This window comes from Tachysurus fulvidraco, chromosome 10, assembly GCF_022655615.1.
Source record: "Tachysurus fulvidraco isolate hzauxx_2018 chromosome 10, HZAU_PFXX_2.0, whole genome shotgun sequence".
NCBI classification, from domain to species: Eukaryota; Metazoa; Chordata; class Actinopteri; order Siluriformes; family Bagridae; genus Tachysurus; species Tachysurus fulvidraco.
Window position 1 is genome coordinate 4,729,206 of NC_062527.1, and position 23,268 is coordinate 4,752,473.

The following is a 23,268-nucleotide window of genomic DNA, read 5'->3' on the forward strand; positions in this document are numbered from 1 at the left end:
ATACTACACTACAGTACACTACACTACAGTACACTACATTAAACTATACTACAGTAAAATACACTGCACTGAACAATACTACACTAAAATACACTGCACTAAACTATACTACACTACAGTACACTACACTACAGTACACTACATTAAACTATACTACAGTAAAATACACTGCACTGAACAATACTACACTAAAATACACTGCACTAAACTATACTACACTACAGTACACTACATTAAATTATACTACACTGCCGTACACTGCACCACAGTACACTACACTACACTAAACTATACTACACTATTCTATACTATACTGTACTATACTATACTACACTACATTACGCTACACTGCAGTACATTACATTAAACTATACTATACTACACTACATTATGCTACACTGCAGTATACTGCACTATACTATAGTACACTACAGTACACTACACTCAACTATAATACACTATGGTAAACTGCACTGCACTACACTACCTTGCACTACACTAGAGTATACAATACCTCAGTGCACTACTGTGCCTTGCACTACACTGAACTATACTACACTACAGTACACTGCATTACACTACACTAAACTATATTACACTCCACTACAGTGTTTTTCTTGTCCTCATATACATGCTACGTGCTTTTCCTCTATCTCCTTCAGGAGGCTATACATTCTTTGAGCTGATGAAGCGTGGCGTTCCCTTGCATCTTATTGATAAGTTCATGAATGAGAAAAAGTCACCGGAGATGGAGAAGAAGGGATCTGACTGATGGGGGATTCAACCAGTGCTTTCCCAGTACCCCCTGTTGCTAGAGCTCTTTAGTGAAGTGTGTGACCCATCTTTGGTATGGCATGCAGTGTTTGGACATGGACCTATAGTACATAAGAAAGGTTTGCTAATGGTTAGCTGTATGACAGGCTGCTTTCCCCCAAAACCCTGTTCAAGCACACGTGCATGTCTTCAGCGGATTTGGATCGTAGCATCAAAATGTGTAAAACACAGAATACTTTGGTGGCAAAATATATTGGTGTATTCAATGTATTATTTTGTTTCACGTTCAAAACCTATGCCTAGGGGCTGCCAGTGAAATCTGATCTTTTATTTTTGTTTTATTTTTACCAACTCTTCTCCTTTCAATGTACCGTGATGAATATAACAAAAATAATTTTCAGTGTAATATTGTAAAACACCAAAACTGGTCTCTCTGACATGCTAGCTGTTCGATCACTTATACATTTGAAGTGTTTGCCTTGTTCAGATTTGGTGAAGTTAAAAATATCTATCTAATAAAAGAAGTAGCAATACTTCATTTAGTATGGTTGAGTTGAATAAATGTCACTATAATAAAGATTGTTGTGTGTTTTTAACACAATGAATCCTTTTTTGTTGTTTATTGTTTTATTTATTTTCTTAAGATGTCTGATCGTTAATTGATTCTCCTAATAATAGCAGCCAAATATGCTAATACATCCAGTTTGGACTGACCGGCTACTCTTAGGCAGGTAACATAGTCAAACTGTTAGATGATCTTTGCTAGCTGGTGAGTTATTTTCCAACTTTTATGTTACCCAGCTATACTGAGATTTCCTTACTGACTTACTGTCATAAGAATTAACCTGTGTACAATGTAGCATTAGTAGCTACAATAGATTACAATAGATAATAATATTAGCATTTGTGCCATTCAGTTTCCTTTCCACCAGTTGGGAAAGATGATCTACCAGTTTGAGTTGCATGGCTTGTCAGACTAAACTGGATATTTCAGCAGGGATGCTATGCCTGGGTAAGTGAGCAGTGCTAAGTACACATGTGAACTGGGTTCAGTATGTCTCACTGGCATTGAATCCTTTAAACTATATTTAGAGTTGATCTCAAAGGATGTTCTAATAAACTGTGTCATTTCACTACAGGAAAATACATAATTGTTGCAATACCAGGATAAATATAATGCTATAACAGCAGATACAATAATAATATACAATATAACTTGTTTTATCATCCGGTCTCTCATTGAATTTTGTATTTCATCAGAAAATCCAGAAAATCCAAGTAGATCAAATAGCCCGTACAGGCAAAGAGGCAAATTTCTTCCTGACTGATGCAGTAAATCTCTGCAATGTATGAAATCCTATCACAAGTGGTCACTGGGGTCACATTTATAATACAAGCTCTGTGTTTGTGCCCTGGAGAGGGACGTGTGAACACATGTAAACATTTGCTTAAATCACATGGTTGGATCATTGTACATAAACAGTACATAAAAAGTTCATGTAAACATCAATTCCTAAACATCAAGGTCTGTGTGTGTAGGAGGTCTATATTCATATGCATGTGTGTGTCTGTAGTGTAGTGTACTGTAGTGTGGTTTAGTGTATTTTAGTCTACTGTAGTGTAAAGTAGTGTTTCTCTGTGTGAGAATGTATGTGTATGTATGCATGGATATTGTGTACGTGTGTGTACATGAGTGTGTATATGTATGAATACATATACACGTCTATGAATGTATGTGTGTATATTTGTGTGTATATTTTTCTATGTGTATATTTGTGTGTATGCTTGTATGTATTCATGGATGTTGTGTACATGTGTGTGTGTGTGTGTGTGTAAACCTGCATGTGTATATTTGTTTGTGTATGCTTGTGTGTATGTATATGTATGTATACGTGGATATTGTGTATGTGTGTGTATATGTAGGAATGTATTTGTGTATATCTATGTATTCGTGGATATTGTGTACATGTGTGTACATGAGTGTGTATATGTAGGAATGTATGTGTATATTTGTATGCTTGTGTGTGTGTAAGCATGGATGTTGTGTACGTGTGTGTATGCGTGGATGTTGTGTGTGTATATTGTGTGTGTTTGTGTGCTGTGTGTGTGTACACGTGGATGTTGTGTGTGTGTGCATATGTTTGTATTGATGGATGTTGTGTATGTGTGTGTATGCGTGTATGTTGTGCGTGTGTGTGTATGTATATGTTTGTATTCATGGATGTTGTGTATGCGGTGTGCTGTGTGTGTATTGTGTGTGTGTATTGCGTGTGTGTGGTGTGTTGCGTGTGTGTGTGGTGTTTTGCGTGTGTGTGTGTGTGTGTGGTGTGTGTGTGTGTGTGTGTGTGGTGTGTTGCGTGTGTGTGGTGTGTTGCGTGTGTGTGTGTGTGTGTGTGTGTGTGTGTGTGTGTGTGTGTGTGTGTGTGTGTGTGTGTGTGTGTGTTTTAATTTTCCCGGCCACTTCCACTTCCGCTCCGTGATTTCCTGCTCGCTTCGCTTTTCTAGCTCCGAAGCAGCCGAGCGACACTTGGACTAACAGTAGGTTCCGCTCATGAGAATGACTTTTCACACGTAGCTACGTGACAGACGCCTCGTTCTGGTCGACGTTCGGGTGGAGATTAAAGCACAGAGACGGTGTTCCGTTGCCTCGGTGTTGCCTGGGTGTCCGAGAGGACGATGGCCCTCTGTATGTGGCCGGAGCCGCTGTCACCGGCGCAGCTCAAGCGCCTGGAGCAGCACAAGTACAGCGCCTCGGGTCGCTCCTTACTGGAGCCGCCGTGTCAGATCTACTGGAACTGGTTAGTGGAGCAGATCCCGACGTGGCTCGCGCCGAACACGCTGACCATCACGGGACTTATTATCAACGTCTTTACTACCATTATACTGGTGTTTTACTGCCCCACTGCCACAGAGGAGGTGAGTTCACTGAGGAACCACTCAGACTTCTGTTGTCGTATCCTGATCAGCTGCTCTCTCTCTCTCTCTCTCTCTCTCTCTCTCTCTCTCTCTCTCTCTCTCTCTCTCCCTTCTCAACGTGTGTAATAACAAACCAGGGTTGACACGATACCATCGTCTAGATCTCCACAATACCACGATATCAAAATAATATTGATGTGAAAAAACAAATAACAATAACCAAACACTAACCAGCCTTCTTGTGTTTATTACACACAACAATGTGTATTACAAACAACACTATTTAGTACACACAACAGTGTTTATTACACACAACAATGTGTATTACAAACAACACTGTTTAATACACACAACAGTATTTAGTACACACAACAGTGTTCATTACAAACAACACTGTTTGTTACACACAACAGTGTTTATTACACACACTTTATTACACACAACAATGTTTATTACACACAACACTTTATTACACACAACAGTGTTCATTACAAACAACACTGTTTGTTACACACAACAGTGTTTATTACACACACTTTATTACACACAACACTTTATTACACACAACAGTGTTCATTACAAACAACACTGTTATACACAACAGTGTTTATTACACACACTTTATTACACACAACACTTTACACACAACACTGTTTATTACACACACTTTATTACAAACAACACTGTTTATTACACACAACACTTTACACACAACACTGTTTATTACACACAACACTGTTTATTACAAACACTGTTCATTACACACAACAGTTTTTATTACACACAACACTGTTCATTACAAACAACAGTGTTTATTACACGCAACACTGTTTATTACTCACAACACTGTTTATTACAAACACTGTTCATTACACACAACAGTGTTTAGTACACACACTTTATTACACACAACAATGTTTATTACACACAACACTTTACACACAACAGTGTTCATTACAAACAACAGTGTTTATTACACACACGTCAGTGTTTATTACACACACGTCAGTGTTTATTACACACACGTCAGTGTTTATTACACACACGTCAGTGTTTATTACACACACGTCAGTGTTTATTACACACACGTCAGTGTTTATTACACACAACACTGTTTATTACACACAACAGTGTTTAGTACACACAACAGTGTTCATTACAAACAACACTGTTCATAACACACAACAGTGTTTAGTACACACACTTTATTACACACAACAATGTTTATTACAAACAACAGTGTTTAGTACACACAACAGTGTTCATTACAAACAACAGTGTTTATTACACACAACAGTGTTTATTACACACAACGCTGTTTATTACACACAACACTGTTTATTACACACAACAGTGTTTAGTACACACAACAGTGTTTAGTACACACAACACTGTTTATTACACACAACACTGTTTATTACACACAACAGTGTTTATGAACATTGTATGCATGTTATAACCAGGTTGAATTTCTACGTTGTGCCTAGGGTTGGTTTTCCAGACCAGCTTAAAATACACTGTCATTAAATAAATGTGTTTATGGTTGTAAAAACACATTAATACACAGTATTAACTTTGAGCTTATATTTTATTGTATTTCAGCCACATTGTTGTGTTCAGAGCCCCACTGCGTAAACTCGGCCCACTGCATAATACCCTGTTAACACTCTGTCCAGGTTATATCCAGATATACTGTACAATCCAACACTGGGGTATCGATATAGAAAAGCATTTTGATTGCTGATTCCTGTGAATATTTACACAGCATATTGTTGGTACAGAGCGAACTTATTGTGGTAAACAGGATTCGATAGTGAGAGTCGGTAGTTATCATTATCGCTGACTCTTGACCTTTGAAGAGACATTATGACCCTTATTCCACACAAAAAGTCCAGATTCCATACTTGTTGATTTATTGCTACAGCAGCGATCAGCAGCTTTTCTATCACAAGTTCACCCACCTGTTGGGAGCACCAGGAGATAAAGGCCAACCTTTGTCCTCATTGGCTGAAAGTTTGCTGTGACGTTTGCAACAAAGGAGTGGGATCAGCTCTTGTTTGTCTAACAATAGCATATCTATTAAACACTTTTCTGTTGCTGAATGCCGGCATTACTTCGGTGTTTAAAGAATGTTTAGGAGTAAATGTGCTGAATAAGCTTTTGGCAAGCACGAATGAAACGTATGTTAATATAGTTGTTTATATTTAAGGTGTGTCCTTAGCATGAGGCATGAATGAACAGAGAGAGTTGCCATACTGTGACTTACATTGTACCTCCTGTTGAATTTAGGGTCAAATTGGACACATTTTCACATGTTTTATATCAGAAAACTGGTTTTATTTCATGTAAATGAGGTATACTGACTACAAAAGCAAAAAAAAATTACATTTTGTGGTAATAAGTTTAAATAAAGTTAACTGAAAGAGGAAACAGAATTGGGTGATAATTTTACATTTCGTGCTTTAAAAACAGACCAGTCGGGTCAGTATTAACCCCGATGTTGCGTGGTCAAAGGGAAGACAATACGAAACTAAGTCAGCTGTGTTGTTACCACATACAGGCAAATCATACATGTAAGAATAAGCAGGGGTTTGGTACAGGGGAAGATGAAGAGAAAAATATGCAAAGTGTGTTAGAAGAGCAGTATGCAGAATAACAGGACCAGAAAAACCAGTCTGGAAATCCAGAGCGGAACTGAAGATATGATGTTACGCAGAGACAAAAGAAAATTTTAAATAATTACATTGACGGCATCTGGCACACATTTTTTATTATGACTTGACTTAAGGTTACCTCATTCATACGACTAGTAGTCTAACGTCTCAGCCTCTGAGCTACCACTGAAGCTCCAGTGCAGCCGGAAAATATTTATCACCCATAATGACAACCTAAAAGGAGTTTGTTTGAATCTTTGCAAAATTAAAAAAAAAAAAATAATAAAAAAATAATAAAAAAAAGACATGTACATAAGTATTCACTGCCTTTGCCATGACATTCAAAATTGAGCTCAGTTGCATCATGTTTCGACTGATCATTCTTGAGATGTTTCTACTTGAGATGTTTCTATATTCTGAGATGTTGATTGGAGTCCACCTGTGGAAAGGCACACAGCTATCAATATAAGGTCTCACAGTTAGCAGTGCATGTCAGAGCACAAACCAATCAATGAAGTCCAAGGGATTGTCTGTAGACCTCTGAAACAGGATTGTATTCAGGCCCAGATCTGGGGGAAAATTTCTGAAGCATTTAAGGTTCCAGTGAGCACAGTGGACTACTCTGTGAATGTCCATGAGTGGCCCAGTCATCTGAAAATGGCGGTGCATCGAAGCTCCCCATCCAACCTGAAGGTTCTGCAAAGAAGAATGGGAGAAAATGCCCAAAAATAGGTGCGCCAATGCTGTTTAGAGTGGAGAACCTTCCAGAAGAGCAACCATCTCTGTAGCACTTCATCAATCAGGCCTGTATGGTAGAGTGGCCAGACAAGCCATTCTTCAGGAAAAGGCACATGATGGCCCATCTGTAGTTTTCCAAAAGGCACCTGAAGGACTCTCAGGCCATTAGAAACAAAATTCTCTCGTCTGATGAAACAAAGATTGAACTCTATGGCCTGAAAATCAAGCACCATCATCACCTGGACAATACCATCCATACAGTGTAGCATGGTGGTGGCAGCACCATGCTGTGGGGATGTTTTTCAGTGGTAGGAACTGGTAGACTAGTCAGGATTGAGGGAAAGATGAATGCAGCAATGTACAGAGACATCCTTGATAAAAACCTGCTCCATTGTTCTTTGGAGCCAAGGTTTATCTTCCAACAGGACAACGACCCTAAGCACACAGTCAAGTTAACAAAGAAGTGGCTATGGGACAACTCTGTGAATGTCCTTGAGTGGCAAAGCCATCTGAAAATAGCTGTGCACCGAAGCTTCCCATCCAACCTGATGGAGCTTGAGAGGTCCTGCAAAAATGAGAAATGAAAGAAACTGCCCAAAAATAGGTGTATGAGGCTGTAATTGCTCAGGGTGTGAATACTTTCACTGCACAATTATCAGACCCCAATCTTATCATTTAATGCTATGCTTTAGTCCACACATGGGTCATTGATAAGAGTTGAACAGTACTTGATAGTTGCTGAGTGAAACATTAGAGCAGCAAGTAACACTGCTGGCTCAGATGTAGATTGTAGGCTTTACGATATAACAGTATTATCATCTATACAGGATATTACGTCTGTACAATATCGAGTGCGGTTTATCTCTAGTTATATTATATCGTATACCTACAGTATACCTTACTATATATTTATGAAGGAAGACACTGAAACCTGCAAGAGGGGAAATAAAAAAGATGAATATAAAAAAAGATTTTGAAGCAAAAACCTTAATTAGACCTACAACAAAGTGTCAAATTGAACATATCACGAATCATTTTAATGACGATAATTATAAAGTGAATAAATTCACTGTTTTTGTTTGTTTTGAGCGTCGCTCTCCTCTTCATCGCTGATCATCATTAACAGAAAAAATATCTGTCATGGACGGCTTGAACTATTCCCCCTCTGAATCAAGGGGATGTTCTGGCAGGCTTTGTTTGTTTGTGCCATGTGTCTTTGTTTTTGTTTTGTGTTTAGGTGTGTGTTTGCACCGCCTGATCCGTTCCCACCCCTGCATGGATGTTCATTGTGTCTCACTGATTGTTCCCCCTATTTATACCTGTTGTCTTGTGGTTGTTTGCTGAGTCTGTGTGTTCTCCTGTCTCATGTCTCTTATTTTAATTGCCTAGTCTTCCCTTGTGTTTTCCATGTGTTTTTATCTTTGTTGTTTTCTTTACTAAACCCCTTTTTTCATGTTATCCCTCCATTTGGGTCTGATCCCGCTCCAATGGAGACACCCATCGCTGACAACATCACCGTGTGAACATCAGACACCTGATTTCTAAAAGGATTCCAGTGAAATGTGATGATGTTGAACTGCTTACTGTGTTACTGCAGAATCGCTCAGAAATCCAACATCCAGCTGAGATTTAGCGATCACTGCAGCTCCTGACTTCACAACTCATAATATTAATAATAATATAGCTCCTCTACTCCCCTTAGACCTGAAAGGGTGGATATGCTCCTTTTTCAGAGTACTTCTTAATTAAATAAAGCCACCAGAATAAAATAGCACACAAGCTTAGTAGATCGGCTGTGATAACTCCGGATAGCTCCGGATCCACCCCGACCCTGACCAGGATGAAGTGATTGCTGCAAGTGAGTGTGACAAGTCTTGAATTTTTCCTTTGTTCAGAGGTAACAAAGTTGCTGTTCACAGAAGATGGCTCAGATTCATTGCACAAGTCAGAAAGGTTTTAGTCTTTGTTGTGATAATGCGGCATAAGTAAAACAGTATCCCACACTACCGTTAATTACTTATGAATTAACATTAAAGCCGTGTTTCAGTTGATTGACTTAGGCTAAACTGTGAGTTGGTTAGCTAGTTAAGAGCATTAGTGTAGGCTAAATGTTATGCTAGCCACTAGACTCTAACTACAGTCACTAGCCAAGGATTTGGTGTATCGTTCTCTCGATACTTTCGAAATCAGTGTAAATCGGTGAGGTTCAGAAGTGTGCTGTATAACTGTGCTGTATTTAGGTACGTCGCATCACTGTGAGGTCCTTTAAGTTAAAACATGGCTACACTAAACAGCCAACAGTATGTGGAAACCTGACAGAATGTCTCTCTATGCTGTAGCTTTATAGTTTCCTTTCACTGGAACTGAGAGACTCAAATCCTGTTCCAGCATGACAATGCCCCTGTGCACAAAGCACAGAGCTCCATGAAGACATGGAGTGGAAGAACCTGTGTACCGCACAGTACCATGACTCAGACTCAACCCCATGAACACCTTTGTTGTTGATGTTCAATAAGCACATATAAAAGTGATGGCCAGGTGTCCACAAACATTTGGCTGTTTAGTGTACTTACCAAATGAAAAGAACGAAAACCTTTATTAGGCATTAAAATTAAGTAAAAAAGAAAAACAAAAAGCCTTTCTAGATTCTGCCACCACTGTCATGCCTAACATTATTCAGTATTTGAAGATTGTACAGTAGCTTGTTGTAAAGTCCATCTGGGAAAAATAGAGACAACTGGGAACTCCTACTTGTTAAATTCAACCCCGGGTCTGGGGAGTGACGTCAAATCCACACGGCACTTCATACCTTTAAACGAGTTTCACTGTACATATACGAGTACTAGCTTTAGATCGATTTTCATCAATAACCAGAAATGTTTACGTGTTAAAAGGTGGGATCTCCGTTGTTTGAAAGCCAATGTTGACATTTGAAATCACCAAAACGACTGAGAGACAGATTCCAAGGGACCGTCTGCAAAGTGCAAAACCCGAAAAGCGTATACTACAAAAACGGTCAATAACGTCACTGTAATACACTGTACTGTCACCAAATTCGGCTCACACATCACTGATGTCCTGATAGTTACACTACAACACTTATTTGGGGGAAATGTCAGTTTGTATAATTTTTATGTTTTTTTAAACATATTAAAAACAATATTAAACTCGAATCTGTGAATATGCGGCCAACTTTACTTAAGTCTCTCGGCGTCCCATCGCAGGCCTTCCCGCTTCTTCAGTTCTCTCCAGCGCTGGAAAGCTGATCCTATACTAACACTGGTCCTGCTTCTTGCCTTATCGTAATCCTTTCTTCGCTTTCATCTTTCTTTTTATCCTCCATGTCAACGTTGAATCCACTTTCTGCTAATGTCACACATGCGCACTGAACATGGCTACACGCTAGTTTTGTTTTTGTTTTGTTTGGCGGCCCAACACAGTTTTCTGAAGCATTTCTCAAACAACAGAGACCCCACCTTTAAACCTTTTAACACAAACTCTACAATTTACTATTTATGAGTAATAAAATATACCTCAGTTAGCTGGCTCACCTGTCAAAAATAATGAACTGAATTATTTTGTTTACCGCTGTCACTGTGACTGTCACTTCCATGTCGCCATGTAAAAACAGCACTCGATTAAGATGACTCTTGATTTCCTCTGTCTCTTTGTCTCTAGGCTCCGTCATGGGCTTTTATTCTCAGCGCTTTAGGTCTGTTTATCTACCAGTCACTAGATGCTATTGATGGGAAACAAGCCCGACGGACCAATAGCAGCTCGGCTCTGGGAGAACTCTTCGACCATGGCTGTGATGCCGTCTCTACAGGTATCGTCGTCTTTCCATCAGATTATTAGAAACATAAATTACCAGTGTGTATGACCACATAAATGTTGTTAGTCTGATGAGATGTTTCTATTAAGAAATCACATTTGCGTTGGATGTAACTCTGCTGTTAAAGCCTATTTTGTTTAATGTATTAGAGGCAGCACACACAACTCTAAGATTGAATATAAACCCAATGCTCGTTCAATTGAACCATGACGATTATCCAACAACGATACTCATCCCATATTGTCCTTTTTAAAGAGTACAAAGCTTTGTTATTTTTTGTTGTGTTTTTTTCTAACCTGTGGCCCTTCTAGTCTTTCACAATAAATCATATCACCGTATAAATATAATACACTTCATCCAAAATCATTGTGAACATTTTCATGTTGAAAAAAAAGATTTTTTTTTTTCAATCTTTGCTGGATCCAATATCCGATATGTTTTCAATATCCGAAATGTCACTTAGTCTGATCCACCCTTGTTTGTTCATTTGTGTAGAAAGTCATTTCTTCTCTCCTGCCATCGCTGAATTTAAAATGTTCACATTGGCATCTACGTAGTGAGCATGGAACTTAGTTTACCAGCTTACGGTCACATGACATCTGGCTGTCACGTGGTGTTAATTCTGAAATATGAACCGTATCATTATTGTTTTGTGTTCCTCGTACAAGCAGAAACATTTCGAACTACTCAGAGTTACACATATTGCTCTTATCTCATCTCTCCTGATCTCTCATTGACCTCTCTGCAGTTTTTGTGGCTGTGGGATCGTGTATATGTGCTGGCATTGGCGCTTACCCCAACTGGATGTTTTTCTGTGGCTTCGTGGGCATGTTCATTTTCTTCTGCGCACACTGGCAGACCTACGTTTCTGGGACACTACGCTTTGGCATGTGAGTAATAAAAGTGTGGGCTGTACAAGCTGATAATTTAGAACTAAGATGCTTAAACTGCCCCCCAGTAATATTAGCGCCTTGTGGAAAATGAGCAAAGAAGGCTGTGAAAAAGTCTTTATTGTTTAACCTGAAGCACCAGCGTGGACCTTGGCAGGATTTGGCAGATCTGGAGAGATTCTGTACAGAGGAATGGTCCCAGATATCTTCCCATGTATACTCTGTCCTCATCAAGCTGTTATCGTAACAAGGGGAGACTAGAATGAGACTTTTTATCTCATTTTATACAAATGAGCAGTTGAGGGTTAAGGGCCTTGCCCAGGGGCCCAGCAGTGGAAGTTTGGTGGACCTGCAATCAGTAGTCCAGCACCTTAAACACTATGCAAACTCATCCCCCATACACATATTTCTCAAGGGTACCAATATTAATGGAGGGCACAGCATATTTATGAGTCTTTGTGATCATATTTCTAATGTGGAATTTCTTTATTCACTCAGCGTCGACGTGACTGAGGTGCAGATCGCTATCATAATCATGTACCTGATGTCTGCCTTCGGAGGAGTTAGCCTTTGGGAGACTATGGTACAGTGCTGTTTACACACACACACACACACACACACACACACACACACACACACAGGGTGTTGGCATGATTAAAGAGCTCGAGTGTACCAACTAACCTCTTGCTTATGAAGCTGGAGGACATTTAGGTGTCATCTTCAGTAACATAAAACCTCTCTCTCATTTATGTTCTGTGCCTCCTGTGGAAAAATGATGAACTCACAAAGGTAAATATTTTGTGAAGGACAGAAATCATCTCTAGTCATGATTGTGGCTTCAGGATCAAGACCTGAAACAAGAGAAAGCCTTGTAGGGGAAATAAATGATTGTTCAAGTGATGAGTGTGATTTTATTTATATATTTCGTGCTAGTTGCCCGGGCTCGGAATTAAACTGCAAGTGCTCCCGATCCTGGGCATCATCGGGGGATTTCTGTTGTCAACCTACAACTACTTCCTGGTCATCCTGAGTGGCGGCGTGGGCAAAAACGGCTCGACCGTGGCGGTAAGCCTTGCTGCGTTCAGTAAGCAGATTAGATTTCTTACAGTCGTCTAATATCTCACAGCATTCGTGGTGAGGGTTTTGTGTGCAGTTCAATACATCACCAGGAAATAAACACATACAGTACATAATATCAAACACACAGCAAGCTCTGCAAACAAACAAACAAACAAACAAAACAAATAAATAAATAAATAAATAAATACAGAGTTGTTATCATGTGGAAGGGATGTGGTAGCCTAGTGGTTAAGCTGTTGGACTACCAATCAGAAGGTTGTGAGATCGATCCCAGTTCCACCAGGCTGCCACTGCTGGGCCCCTACACAAGGCTCTTAAACCGCAATTGCTCAGGTGTATAAATGAGATATAAATCTAAGTCGCTCTAGACAACAAGTGTAAATGTTAAAAGGTTGGAGCATGTGGTAGCCTAGTGGGTAAGGTGTTGGGCTACCAATCAAAGGGTTGTGAGTTCAATCCCACTTCCACCAAGCTGCCATTGTTGGGCCCTTGAGCAAGGCCCTTGACCTTCAATTTGCTCACTTGTATAAACATGAGATAATGTAAGTCGCTCGGGATAAGTTTGTCTGCTAAATACTGGAAATGTTAGAAAAGGATAATCTATTTTTTTTCACATGATACTTGAAAACTTGGTGTTTGAAAACACCAGCACAGTCGTTCACGTTCCTCGTTCTGACCTTTAAATGCAGGACACTTCATTATACAGTGTTATGTGATGAGTAATAAGATTTTCTTATTTAATATTCTACTGTTGTAGATTTTGTCCTTATCCAGAGCGACTTAAGTTAATTTCACTTGTAAATGAAAGGGTTAGGAGCCATGCTTTAGGGTCTAGCAGTGGTATCCTGGTGGACCTGCGATTCAAACTCAAAACCTTATGACCTTTGAAGGGATTCGAACCCTCAACTTCTTAGTTGTATAAATGAGATCGATTGGGCTAATTTGGCTTTTGTATAAGGTCATGTAGCAAATGCAGTTAATATAAATACGAGCGACATGTCTGATTTCTCTGGAGTGTGGCACATTGTCTGAGTCTATAGCAGAGTTTAAACCAGAGGGATTGCAGTGTAACTAACTCATCATTTGTTTTGTACAAACAAGCAGTTTTTAACCAAGAAAGAAAAATCCTCTTTAAAGGCGGTGTTCTTTAAAGTTTCCTCTCCCCAGGACACCAGTGTGTTGTCTCCTGGCCTGCACATCGGCCTCGTCCTCACCCTGGCCTTCATCATCTTTAAGAAGTCGTCCAGCCAGCTGTTTGAACATCATCCTTGTCTCTACATCCTCACCTTTGGCACAGCCATAGCAAAGATTTCCAACAAGCTAGTGGTGAGTGTCTCTAATGTTCGGACGTCTTACACAGTGAAGAGCATTCATTCTTTTACACATTCAGACTCTTGGGAAATCAACACACTTTACGTCACAACAATAATTTCCCTGGGTGTTGTTATCTTCTTAATTAAGTCTGAATTGTGGGCAAAAAAGGTGTTTAATGGTAATTGCAGTCTAGTGAAAGTGACGTGACATACGGCTAAGTACGGTGACCCATACTCAGAATTCGGTCTCTGCATTTAACCCATCCAAAGTGCACACACACAGCAGTGAACACACACACACACCGTGAACACACACCTGGAGCAGTGGGCAGACATTTATGCTGTGGTGCCCGGGGAGCAGTTGGGGGGTTCAGTGCCTTGCTCAAGGGCACCTCGGTCGTGGACGGCCCGAGACTCGAACCCACAACCTTAGGGTTAGGAGTCAGACTCTCTAACCATTAGGCCACGACTTCCCTCTTTTTTTTTCTTTTAAATCTTTTTTTTCTTTTAAGTCAATCAGAGCAATATATAAAGCAATATATTTACACTGAATGAAATAAATGAAATTAAGCCAAAGAAGCTTTTATTATCATCACATACACATTACAGCACAGCCTTGCACAATTGCCCAGTTTAATTGCCCAAGTGGCAGCTTAGCAGTGTTGGGGCTTGAACCCTGACCTTCCAAGCAACAATGCAGAACCACACTTGTGACTCTTTCCCAGTCCATATCTTGTATTGATTCTGAAATATTTCTTATTTCTTTATTTAACAGCCAACATCAATCAATGTTAAAAGCATCCTTTCGGTACTTCTTGTATAAACGTCCACATTATGCCATGTTATTTCAGTGATAAAGCTAAAGTACTGTTCAGGGTTCAAACACATTCATCCCAGAGTCTCACAACTACCACGACATTATTCTGGAAACAAAAACATTTACTGTGCACTTGGGTAGTTGACAAATGACCAAGAAAAAGTACTTTTTTTTGGAAAGCATAACTTTTTAAGAAAAAATACATATATTTGTGGAGTATGAAAACTGCAGTTTCAGAAAATAGTACTGGTCACTCATTTTGTCAATGACTTCACATATTTTTTTCACTTTTTCACTAAACAATACTGTAAATGTGTCCTATGGTGTGACATTTAAAAAGTACTAAGAAATTATATTAAATAGCATAAAATAAATACTTGAGACAGAATTGTTCACATTATTAAAACATTATTTTCTTAAAGTGATATTTATTTTACATGAAAGTATTAATTAGAATCATTTTCACCATGAATAGATGAATGGTGTCACACCAAAGGACAAAAAAACTTAACAACTTCAGTGACATAGTTAAATATTTAAACAATTCTGAGAGAAATACTTACCATGTGCACTTCTCATGGCCTTCATAGGGGTCTTCAGTCACATGACCTTGAGTGGGGTCTTTCAATTAAATGTAGTTGTCCATGATATTGCCCAAATTAAAATTAGGTTTTTGCATAACACCAAAGGACATTTTTATCTGTGACAAACTTTATGAAATTCCTACACTTTTAGAAATGTATGTATATGAAAAGTGATGGCCACTTAGTGAAATAGACACTTGCACAATTATGCCAGGAGTGTTCATTAAGATTTTTTAACATTATTTTCTTTATTTATAAACTGTAATATTCATGAAATAATGTTGTCTACCGTCACACCATAGGACAATTTTGAGATTTGGCTCAAAGTTCTAAAAAAACTAACAATAACTTGCGTATTAAAACAACAAATTCATATAAAACATGAATGAATTGAAAACAATTGAAAACAAAAATGTTTAACCATTTACAGTATTCTAAATTATGAAAATGTGAAATAAATTATGTTTTATCTTATGCGACAGTGAAAAAGCCATGTCACGTCAACTACCCACTTATAAAAGTCCTCACTTCCTGAAGGTCATTTGAGTCACGATTACCTTTTTTTACCGAGTTGCTTAAACTTTAGGGCTGACTCATCAAAGCCGTTGTTATGTTTCGTTTTTTTTTCTCCAGGTTGCTCAGATGACCAGGAGTACGCTTTATCTGAGCGACACGGCCTTCATCGGCCCCTGCCTCCTCTTCCTCAATCAGTACTTCAACAGCTTCATTGACGAATATATCGTCCTCTGGATTGCTCTGGTGAGGAAACGTAACACTGCATGGTTTCAACAAATCCAGTTTAAATCTGTAAAGCTTCCTGCTTAGAAGCTCAGTAAACATCCTGGAGATGCTGTATGAACTGCATAAATGTAAGAAACAGATTTTCTAGAAGTCCTAAAAGTAAACAAAGTGAACCAAAGCAAACAAATGAGCCAGAAATATTATACTTCATGTAATTGTTGAGAAAAATGAACCCTCATTACATTTGTAACTTGGAAAGGTATGTGAACCTTCGTACTCAGTTTTTGTTGTGACTTAATGTGCAGCGATAACTACAAGTAAGGTGACCGGTAACTTTTGTTCAGTCTTGTACAACGGCTTGGAAGAATATCCCATTTCTCAGTACAGTAGAGCTTCAACACTGGGATTTTAGTGGGTGTCCTCACGTGAACTGCTTGCTTCAGGTCCTTTGACTAGACCAGGGGTCGGCAACCCGTGGCTCCGGAGCCGCAAGTGACTCTTTCATCCATCTGCTGCGGCTCTCTGTAGATTTGGAAAATAAATATTTAATTTAAATTTATTTTTATTTTAGTTATTTTTAAAAAAAAATGTGATTCTAAATTCTAAGATCATGATGCTTTTGTAGCATTAAAATAACCCGTGTTTAATTTGTTTTGTCGCTCAAAATACGCGTCATAACTGCCGACTTGCGAAATCCGACACACAGAAGCAGAAGCATTTTTGGTTTGCTGCAGCCGGCAAGTTAAAATTTTGATGTCATGAATATGAAGAGGACACAATTAGACATTGTACATTTTGTTTGAAAGTAACCTTCAACCCAGCGTCTTTTTTCTTAAGGTTAGTTCAAACTGTTCAAAATATTTTTGTTTGCCAGCAGAAATAAAATTTTGTTTACTCTGAGCAGTTCATTGATTTCATAAATGCAACACACTACAGTTTTTTCTATACTTTCCATAAAGGTAAAAAACGATATATGCGGTGTTATCTTCATTTTAGATGTCAAATGGGTTTTGTGGGGTGGCACGGTGGCTTAGTGGTTAGCACGTTCGCCTCACATCTCCAGGGTTGGGGGTTCGATTCCCGCCTCCGCCTTGTGTGTGCGGAGTTTGCATGTTCTCCCCGTGCCTCGGGGGTTTCCTCCTGGTGCTCCGGTTTCCTCCCCCGGTCCAAAGACATGCATGGTAGGTTGATTGGCATCTCTGGAAAATTGTCCGTAGTGTGTGATTGCGTGAGTGAATGAGAGAGTGTGTGTGCCCTGCGATGGGTTGGCACTCCGTCCAGGGTGTATCCTGCCCTTGATGCCCGATGACCCCGTGACCCGAGGTAGTTCGGATAAAGCGGTAGAAACTGAGTGAGTGAGTGGGTTTTGTGGCTCCCTGTGTTTTTGTTTTTTTCTGTGGGAATTCGGTCCAAATGGCTTTGAGTGTTTAAGGTTGTCGACCCCTTCACTAGACCATTCCAAAACATTATCTTTGTACCTCTTTAATCATTCTTTGGTAAACAGATTTCATTGATATCACCCAATCAATTATTTATTTGTATAGCACCTTACAGCAATCTAAGTTGAACCAAAGTGCTTCACAATAGCAGTTCAAATAAAATGGCAATAAAATAGCAAAACCAAGAAAATGATTAGAAACCAAAGGCCATTCTAAATAACTGAGTTTGCCTTTAAGCAAAGGCTGGTCAATAATAGCAGGTAGCTCAGAGGATATTCCAGAGTTTAGGACCGGCCATTGCAAAACTTCCTGGACAGATGTTCTGTTCATTTTCCTTTAGAGATGACCGGCGTAATTCAGAATTCATTGTTCCTTTAACGATGGCAAGCCGATACCAAAGCATGATACTACCACCACCATGTATCACAGATGGTATAAGGTTCTTATGTGGGAATTCAGTATTTTCCTTTCTCCAAGAATAACACTTCTCATTTTAAACCAAAAAGCTTTATTTTGGGCTCCTTCTCCCTCAAATTTTTTTTTTTCTTCTAATAGTCCTCTGGCTTGTCCACATTTTTGCAGAGTCGTGGCTTTGTCCTTTAACTCTTGCCATACCACCAAGGTTGTTCTTTGTTCATCTGATGGCAGACTCACAACCATCTAACATTAGCTCAAGTAAAAGAAGCGTTTAATCGATTCCTTTGTCTGCTTTTAGGACTTTTTGATACTGTTTTGGGTCATATTTATTTTATTCAGACATAGAGAAATATCTAAAGGGTTCACAAACTTTCAAGCGACACTGTAGTAGCATGACTTATGTAAGGTAAATGATTGTGGAGAGTTTTAAGACACCACGTTTCAGCCGAATGGGAAATCTCCTGATTTGATGTGTGTTTCTTGTTAAACAGGTCCTGTCCGTGGTGGACCTGTCACGTTACTGCACAGGTGTGTGTCTGCAGATCGCCGCTCACCTGCGCATACATGTGTTCAGCATCACCCCGCCAGGCCACGCCCGCAAAGACTGACAATTTGCCCGGCGGGAGGAGGAAGTGGGGCCAAGCGAAGACATCGCCCCACTTCTCGAAACACAGCAGGAGAACCAAACCCTCAGCAGCCTTGACAGTGTGGAGACCATTAATTAACCAAGAGACCTGAACTAAAGCTCGTGCGCTCGGCCAGTTTGGAGTTCACTAAATCACCAAATAAGAGAAAACACCTTGGGTGCTATCTTCCACCTGTTTGGAAACAGAGCAATGAATCATTGTTTAAATTGTCACCAAATTGCCAAATTAATTCTGTTTACAGATTTAAGAAATGCACATTACTTTTTTTTTTCTTTTTTTTTTTTTTTAGCTTTAATGAAGTGCCAATGTAAACTTTTCGGTTATCGTTCCCTCATCTTCTCTCCGATGGACAATTTCTTACAGATTTTATATGCGAACAGAGAAATTTCGTTAACATTCCGACGATTTCCCAGCAAATGTGTTTAAATGTTGAATTCATGTCCCCTACCCCAAAGCAAGCTTGAACAAAAAATATGGTCATGTGCTTGTTCAGTGATTAGTGTTCGTATTTATTCTCTTAATTCAACTGGATTGGGTGTGAAATGAAGTCAGGTCTTGGATGAAAGAGACATAATTGTCAGGGACTTCGGGTTTACTGGGACCAGGATCATGTAAGTGTTAAAGACAGGACACTCCCTGACTAACATCTTCATCGTCCTCCTGTTTGAACTGATGGGTTGTGGGAAGGGAAGACACGCAGACTGTCCTGTTTGAAGATACACTCTCACAACACTGCCTGCTATGAAGATCTCCTCCCAAAGGGCTAATTGTACAAATGAATTTGAAGTGATTTGTGTAATAAACTTTGCTCGTCTTACATTGTTTCCAGTCTTGATGTGCTGTTACTGTTGTAATGATGTTCCACAACCTCTGGTGTGAGAAATGGCAGCATCTCATTGCTCGTTGTGCTTTAACATATGGTTTAATGACATTTGTTTACTTTTGGTCACAGGTTTGGGAAATTTCATTCAAATTCAAAGATGAAGATCCTCATGGAGCTGCTTTGTTCTGGCTTATTGTAGAATTTCCTGTGGGTTAATATCTTCATCAATATTCTAAAACTGAAAAGAAACCCTTTTTTTTTTTTTGGACAACCACGTCCAAACTGGACTCGCGTCCACCAACTTTATAACACCAACTGCATGAATCAGAAAGGCTGGATGGTGTTCATGCTTCAGAACAGTTCCTGATGATCTATAAGATGACAATTTAAGTGGTGGCTTAATCCTTCAATCAGTACCATTGGATTGAAGACTTGAAGACTAGGATTTGTGTAAACGACTCATTTGATCCGACCAAGCTCAATCTGGATTAAAATGCCTCAGTGTAAACGCCTCAATGTATCTGACCGAGCTCGATCTGGATTAAAACGCCTCAGTGTAAACGCCTCAATGTATCTGACCGAGCTCAATTGGGATTAAAACGCCTCAGTGTAAACGCCTCAATGTATCTGACCGAGCTCAATTGGGATTAAAACGCCTCGGTGTAAACGCCTTAATGTATCTGACCGAGTTCGATCTGGATTAAAAATGCCTCAATGTATCTGACCGAGCTCAATCTGGATTAAAATGCCTCAGTGTAAACGCCTCAATGTATCTGACCGAGCTCGATCTGGATTAAAACGCCTCAGTGTAAACGCCTCAATGTATCTGACCGAGCTCAATTGGGATTAAAACGCCTCGGTGTAAACGCCTTAATGTATCTGACCGAGTTCGATCTGGATTAAAAATGCCTCAGTTTAAATGCCTCAATGTATCTGACCGAGCTCAATCTGGATTAAAATGCCTCAGTGTAAACGCCTCAATGTATCTGACCGAGCTCGATCTGGATTAAAACGCCTCAGTGTAAACGCCTCAATGTATCTGACCGAGCTCAATTGGGATTAAAACGCCTCAGTGTAAACGCCTCAATGTATCTGACCGAGTTCGATCTGGATTAAAATGCCTCAGTTTAAATGCCTCAATGTATCTGACCGAGCTCAATCGGGATTAAAATGCCTTAGTGTAAACACCTCAATGTATCTGACCGAGCTCAATCGGGATTAAAATGCCTTAGTGTAAACACCTCAATGTATCTGACCGAGCTCAATCGGGATTAAAACGCCTCAGTGTAAACGCCTCAATGTATCTGACTGAGCTCGATCTGGATTAAAACGCCTCAATGTGTCTGACCGAGCTCAATCTGGATTACAAAGCATTTGTGTAAACGCCGCAATGTATCTGACCGAGCTCAATCTGGATTACAAAGCATTTGTGTAAACGCTTCAATCCATCTAACCAGGCTTGATCTGGGTGCTAAGAGTTGATGTAGATCAGAAAGAATCTGGTACATTTAAAATTAACCCTACAAACATTTCAACTATTTTCTCATCAGTGGGTTGTAGCTTTATTTAATCTTTTCCAGAACAATATTGCCCGTAACATACGTAAGTGTAAACCTACTGAGACTGAGTGATCGTGTATCACTTTATCTTTCCGTCCACAGATTCATTGAATCCTGTCTGATTTATAATCCTCTTTAAATATAAACCTTGTCTAAACAAACAAAAAAGGAGACATTTTGTGTGAAACTACACACGAAACCAGATTCTCTCTCGTCCTAATAGTCTTCTTGTACAAGTCATTGTGTGTGATCATCTTAAACCAAGTAAGTGAGGCAATATTTTGATTTTTACAACTTCATACATTTATTTAAAGCTTAAAAATAGCTATTTGTTTCATTTCACAAGTTTCATTTTGTCCCCAAAAATTTACTTTGAAAACGAACAACAAAAAATTTACTTTAAGGCCTGAAATTTTTCCAAACATATCAATTTTCTAATTCAGATACAGAGTCCATGCATCAATTCAAGTGTTGGCGATGATGATGATGATGATGATGATAGCGGTGGTGGTTGTACTGTAGATCCTCTGTACTTGTTGCACATAGGTTTTAAATACAGTGTCATTTTATTAATGAATGCAAGGAATTTATTTTAATCTGGGATTTTTGCAGTCTGCATTTACATTTGCCGAACAAATAGGTGCTTTAATACATTTTATACTTTTATATACACACACACAAGTGAACACTTTATTTAGTTCTGTGTTTTTTCAAAAGTTTAACACTGTCCTTTAAATACCAATCAAAACGTTTAAATTTCCCTGCAACAATTAAACAAAATTAATACAAATTCAAGAACGTGACCTCGTAACCTGAAACCCCCCACCCCACAACACCCCCCACCCATGAGTCGAAGACATGTTGATGCTGGATGTAGATTCTGTGTATTCGTCGCACTTAGTATTCAAATCCATTTTATAACTGAACACAAGGACAAATAGCTCGATTCACCTGTCAACCGTTTAACACTAACTTTTTGAAAAATAATATTTAAAAAAAAAAAAAACATAAGAGGCTAATGATCGGAATTATTGACGTTTTAATGACGTCCCACACGTTCTGCAGGTGATGAGTTTTTTTGGACAGTAGGAAGCTTCTCGCCTTCAGAGACGACGTCTCACACAGACGCCACACGGTTAAAATCAGAGCGGAAATGAGCGTTCGGTGGGACGTGCAAACGCATCCCAGCACTCTGAACACACGGAGGGTCCGAGAGGAATGCAGAAGACTGAAATACTCAGATGAACCCAAATCAGAGCAATTAAAAAAAGAAAAAACTGATGACGCAAAAACAACGATTAGAGATGATCTCTCAAATACATCTCTCACTTACAGCAGGAGGGAAGATAAAAGGCACTGCTATGCATGATGATGAGTTGAAGAATGTCAGATGTTCAATACAATTACAATCATCTAAAAAAAAATAAATGCAGCATGTGATTAAAAATCTTACACTGAGTTCGAGACAGTATTCGCACAAAACGGAGTGTTTGAGGTCTTACACACACACATACACACTCGTCGCATCTGGTTTCCCACCTTCACCTGGAATCTTCTGACTCAGTCAGTTATTCAGTTCCTCCTAATAAACTTTGGCAAGAGATTTCTTCCTCCAGTGGGAAAAGAACAGAGGAATCCAGCCCGGTTTTTTGTCCACAACCCTACAGGACTTCACTCTCTCACAGAAAGGAAACGAGAACATGTTCACCCTCTCGGCATCACACACGCTCGGTCTCCCTGCTAACTCGGCGTCTGGGGAAGAGCCACCGCTTCAACACGATCAGCTGCAAAGAAATGAATGGAAAGCGTCAGTGCAGTTTAATCCAAACTACAATGTCCAGTAAGGTCAGGAGCAGGAACTACTTCATGAAAAATTCACATTTTATTTGTCACATACACACCTTTACAACTATACACTCAGGCATGTTGGGAAATTGGTCTCTATTGTCCATGTCGTAAAAAAGTAGAATAAAAAAATAGAATAATTTTGCATCAAAAATGGAATCTTTATGTACTAAGGAACAGGAAATCTTTAAATTATTTT

General features: G+C 39.3%; 3 protein-coding genes across 20 annotated transcripts in view; 2 read left to right on the forward strand and 1 right to left on the reverse strand.

The window, feature by feature from the left end:
• mybpc1 (myosin binding protein C1) overlaps positions 1–1,184 on the forward strand; it is a 34,935-nt gene extending 33,751 nt beyond the window's left edge. For all 15 annotated transcript variants that reach the window (XM_027164022.2, XM_047819881.1, XM_047819882.1 and 12 more), the window contains one exon: positions 663–1,184. In XM_027164022.2, the coding sequence (XP_027019823.1) occupies positions 663–772 (110 nt within the window). In that variant the 3' untranslated portion in view covers positions 773–1,184. The remainder of the gene's footprint in view (positions 1–662) is intronic.
• A 2,058-nt stretch (positions 1,185–3,242) lies between these two features.
• On the forward strand, positions 3,243–19,659 carry chpt1 (choline phosphotransferase 1). 2 transcript variants are annotated; one of them, XM_047819780.1, is made up of 8 exons: positions 3,243–3,690; positions 10,761–10,908; positions 11,663–11,804; positions 12,303–12,387; positions 12,738–12,869; positions 14,022–14,210; positions 16,232–16,357; positions 18,687–19,659. In XM_047819780.1, exons 1-8 carry the CDS (start codon positions 3,451–3,453, stop codon positions 18,801–18,803), a joined length of 1,179 nt encoding a protein of 392 aa, XP_047675736.1. In that variant the 5' UTR covers positions 3,243–3,450; the 3' UTR covers positions 18,804–19,659. The 2 variants fall into 2 exon arrangements, with proteins under 2 accessions (XP_047675736.1, XP_027019749.1); XM_027163948.2 differs by having other exon boundaries at positions 3,247–3,690; positions 14,052–14,210.
• Positions 19,660–21,503: 1,844 nt separating this feature from the next.
• Positions 21,504–23,268, reverse strand: part of gnptab (N-acetylglucosamine-1-phosphate transferase subunits alpha and beta) — a 30,159-nt gene continuing 28,394 nt past the window's right edge. For all 3 annotated transcript variants that reach the window (XM_027163919.2, XM_027163918.2, XM_047819524.1), the window contains one exon: positions 21,504–23,008. In XM_027163919.2, coding sequence (XP_027019720.1) covers positions 23,005–23,008 — 4 coding nt within the window. In that variant the 3' untranslated portion in view covers positions 21,504–23,004. The remainder of the gene's footprint in view (positions 23,009–23,268) is intronic.

Bases quoted from the DNA above. Each gene is read 5' to 3' on its own strand.
- chpt1 (XM_047819780.1), top strand. From the start codon at position 3,451: ATGGCCCTCTGTATGTGGCCGGAGCCGCTGTCACCGGCGCAGCTCAAG. The intron at 11,805-12,302 runs GTGAGTAATAAA...TTATTCACTCAG, and splicing joins GGGACACTACGCTTTGGCAT to CGTCGACGTGACTGAGGTGC. The intron at 16,358-18,686 runs GTGAGGAAACGT...CTTGTTAAACAG, and splicing joins TCGTCCTCTGGATTGCTCTG to GTCCTGTCCGTGGTGGACCT.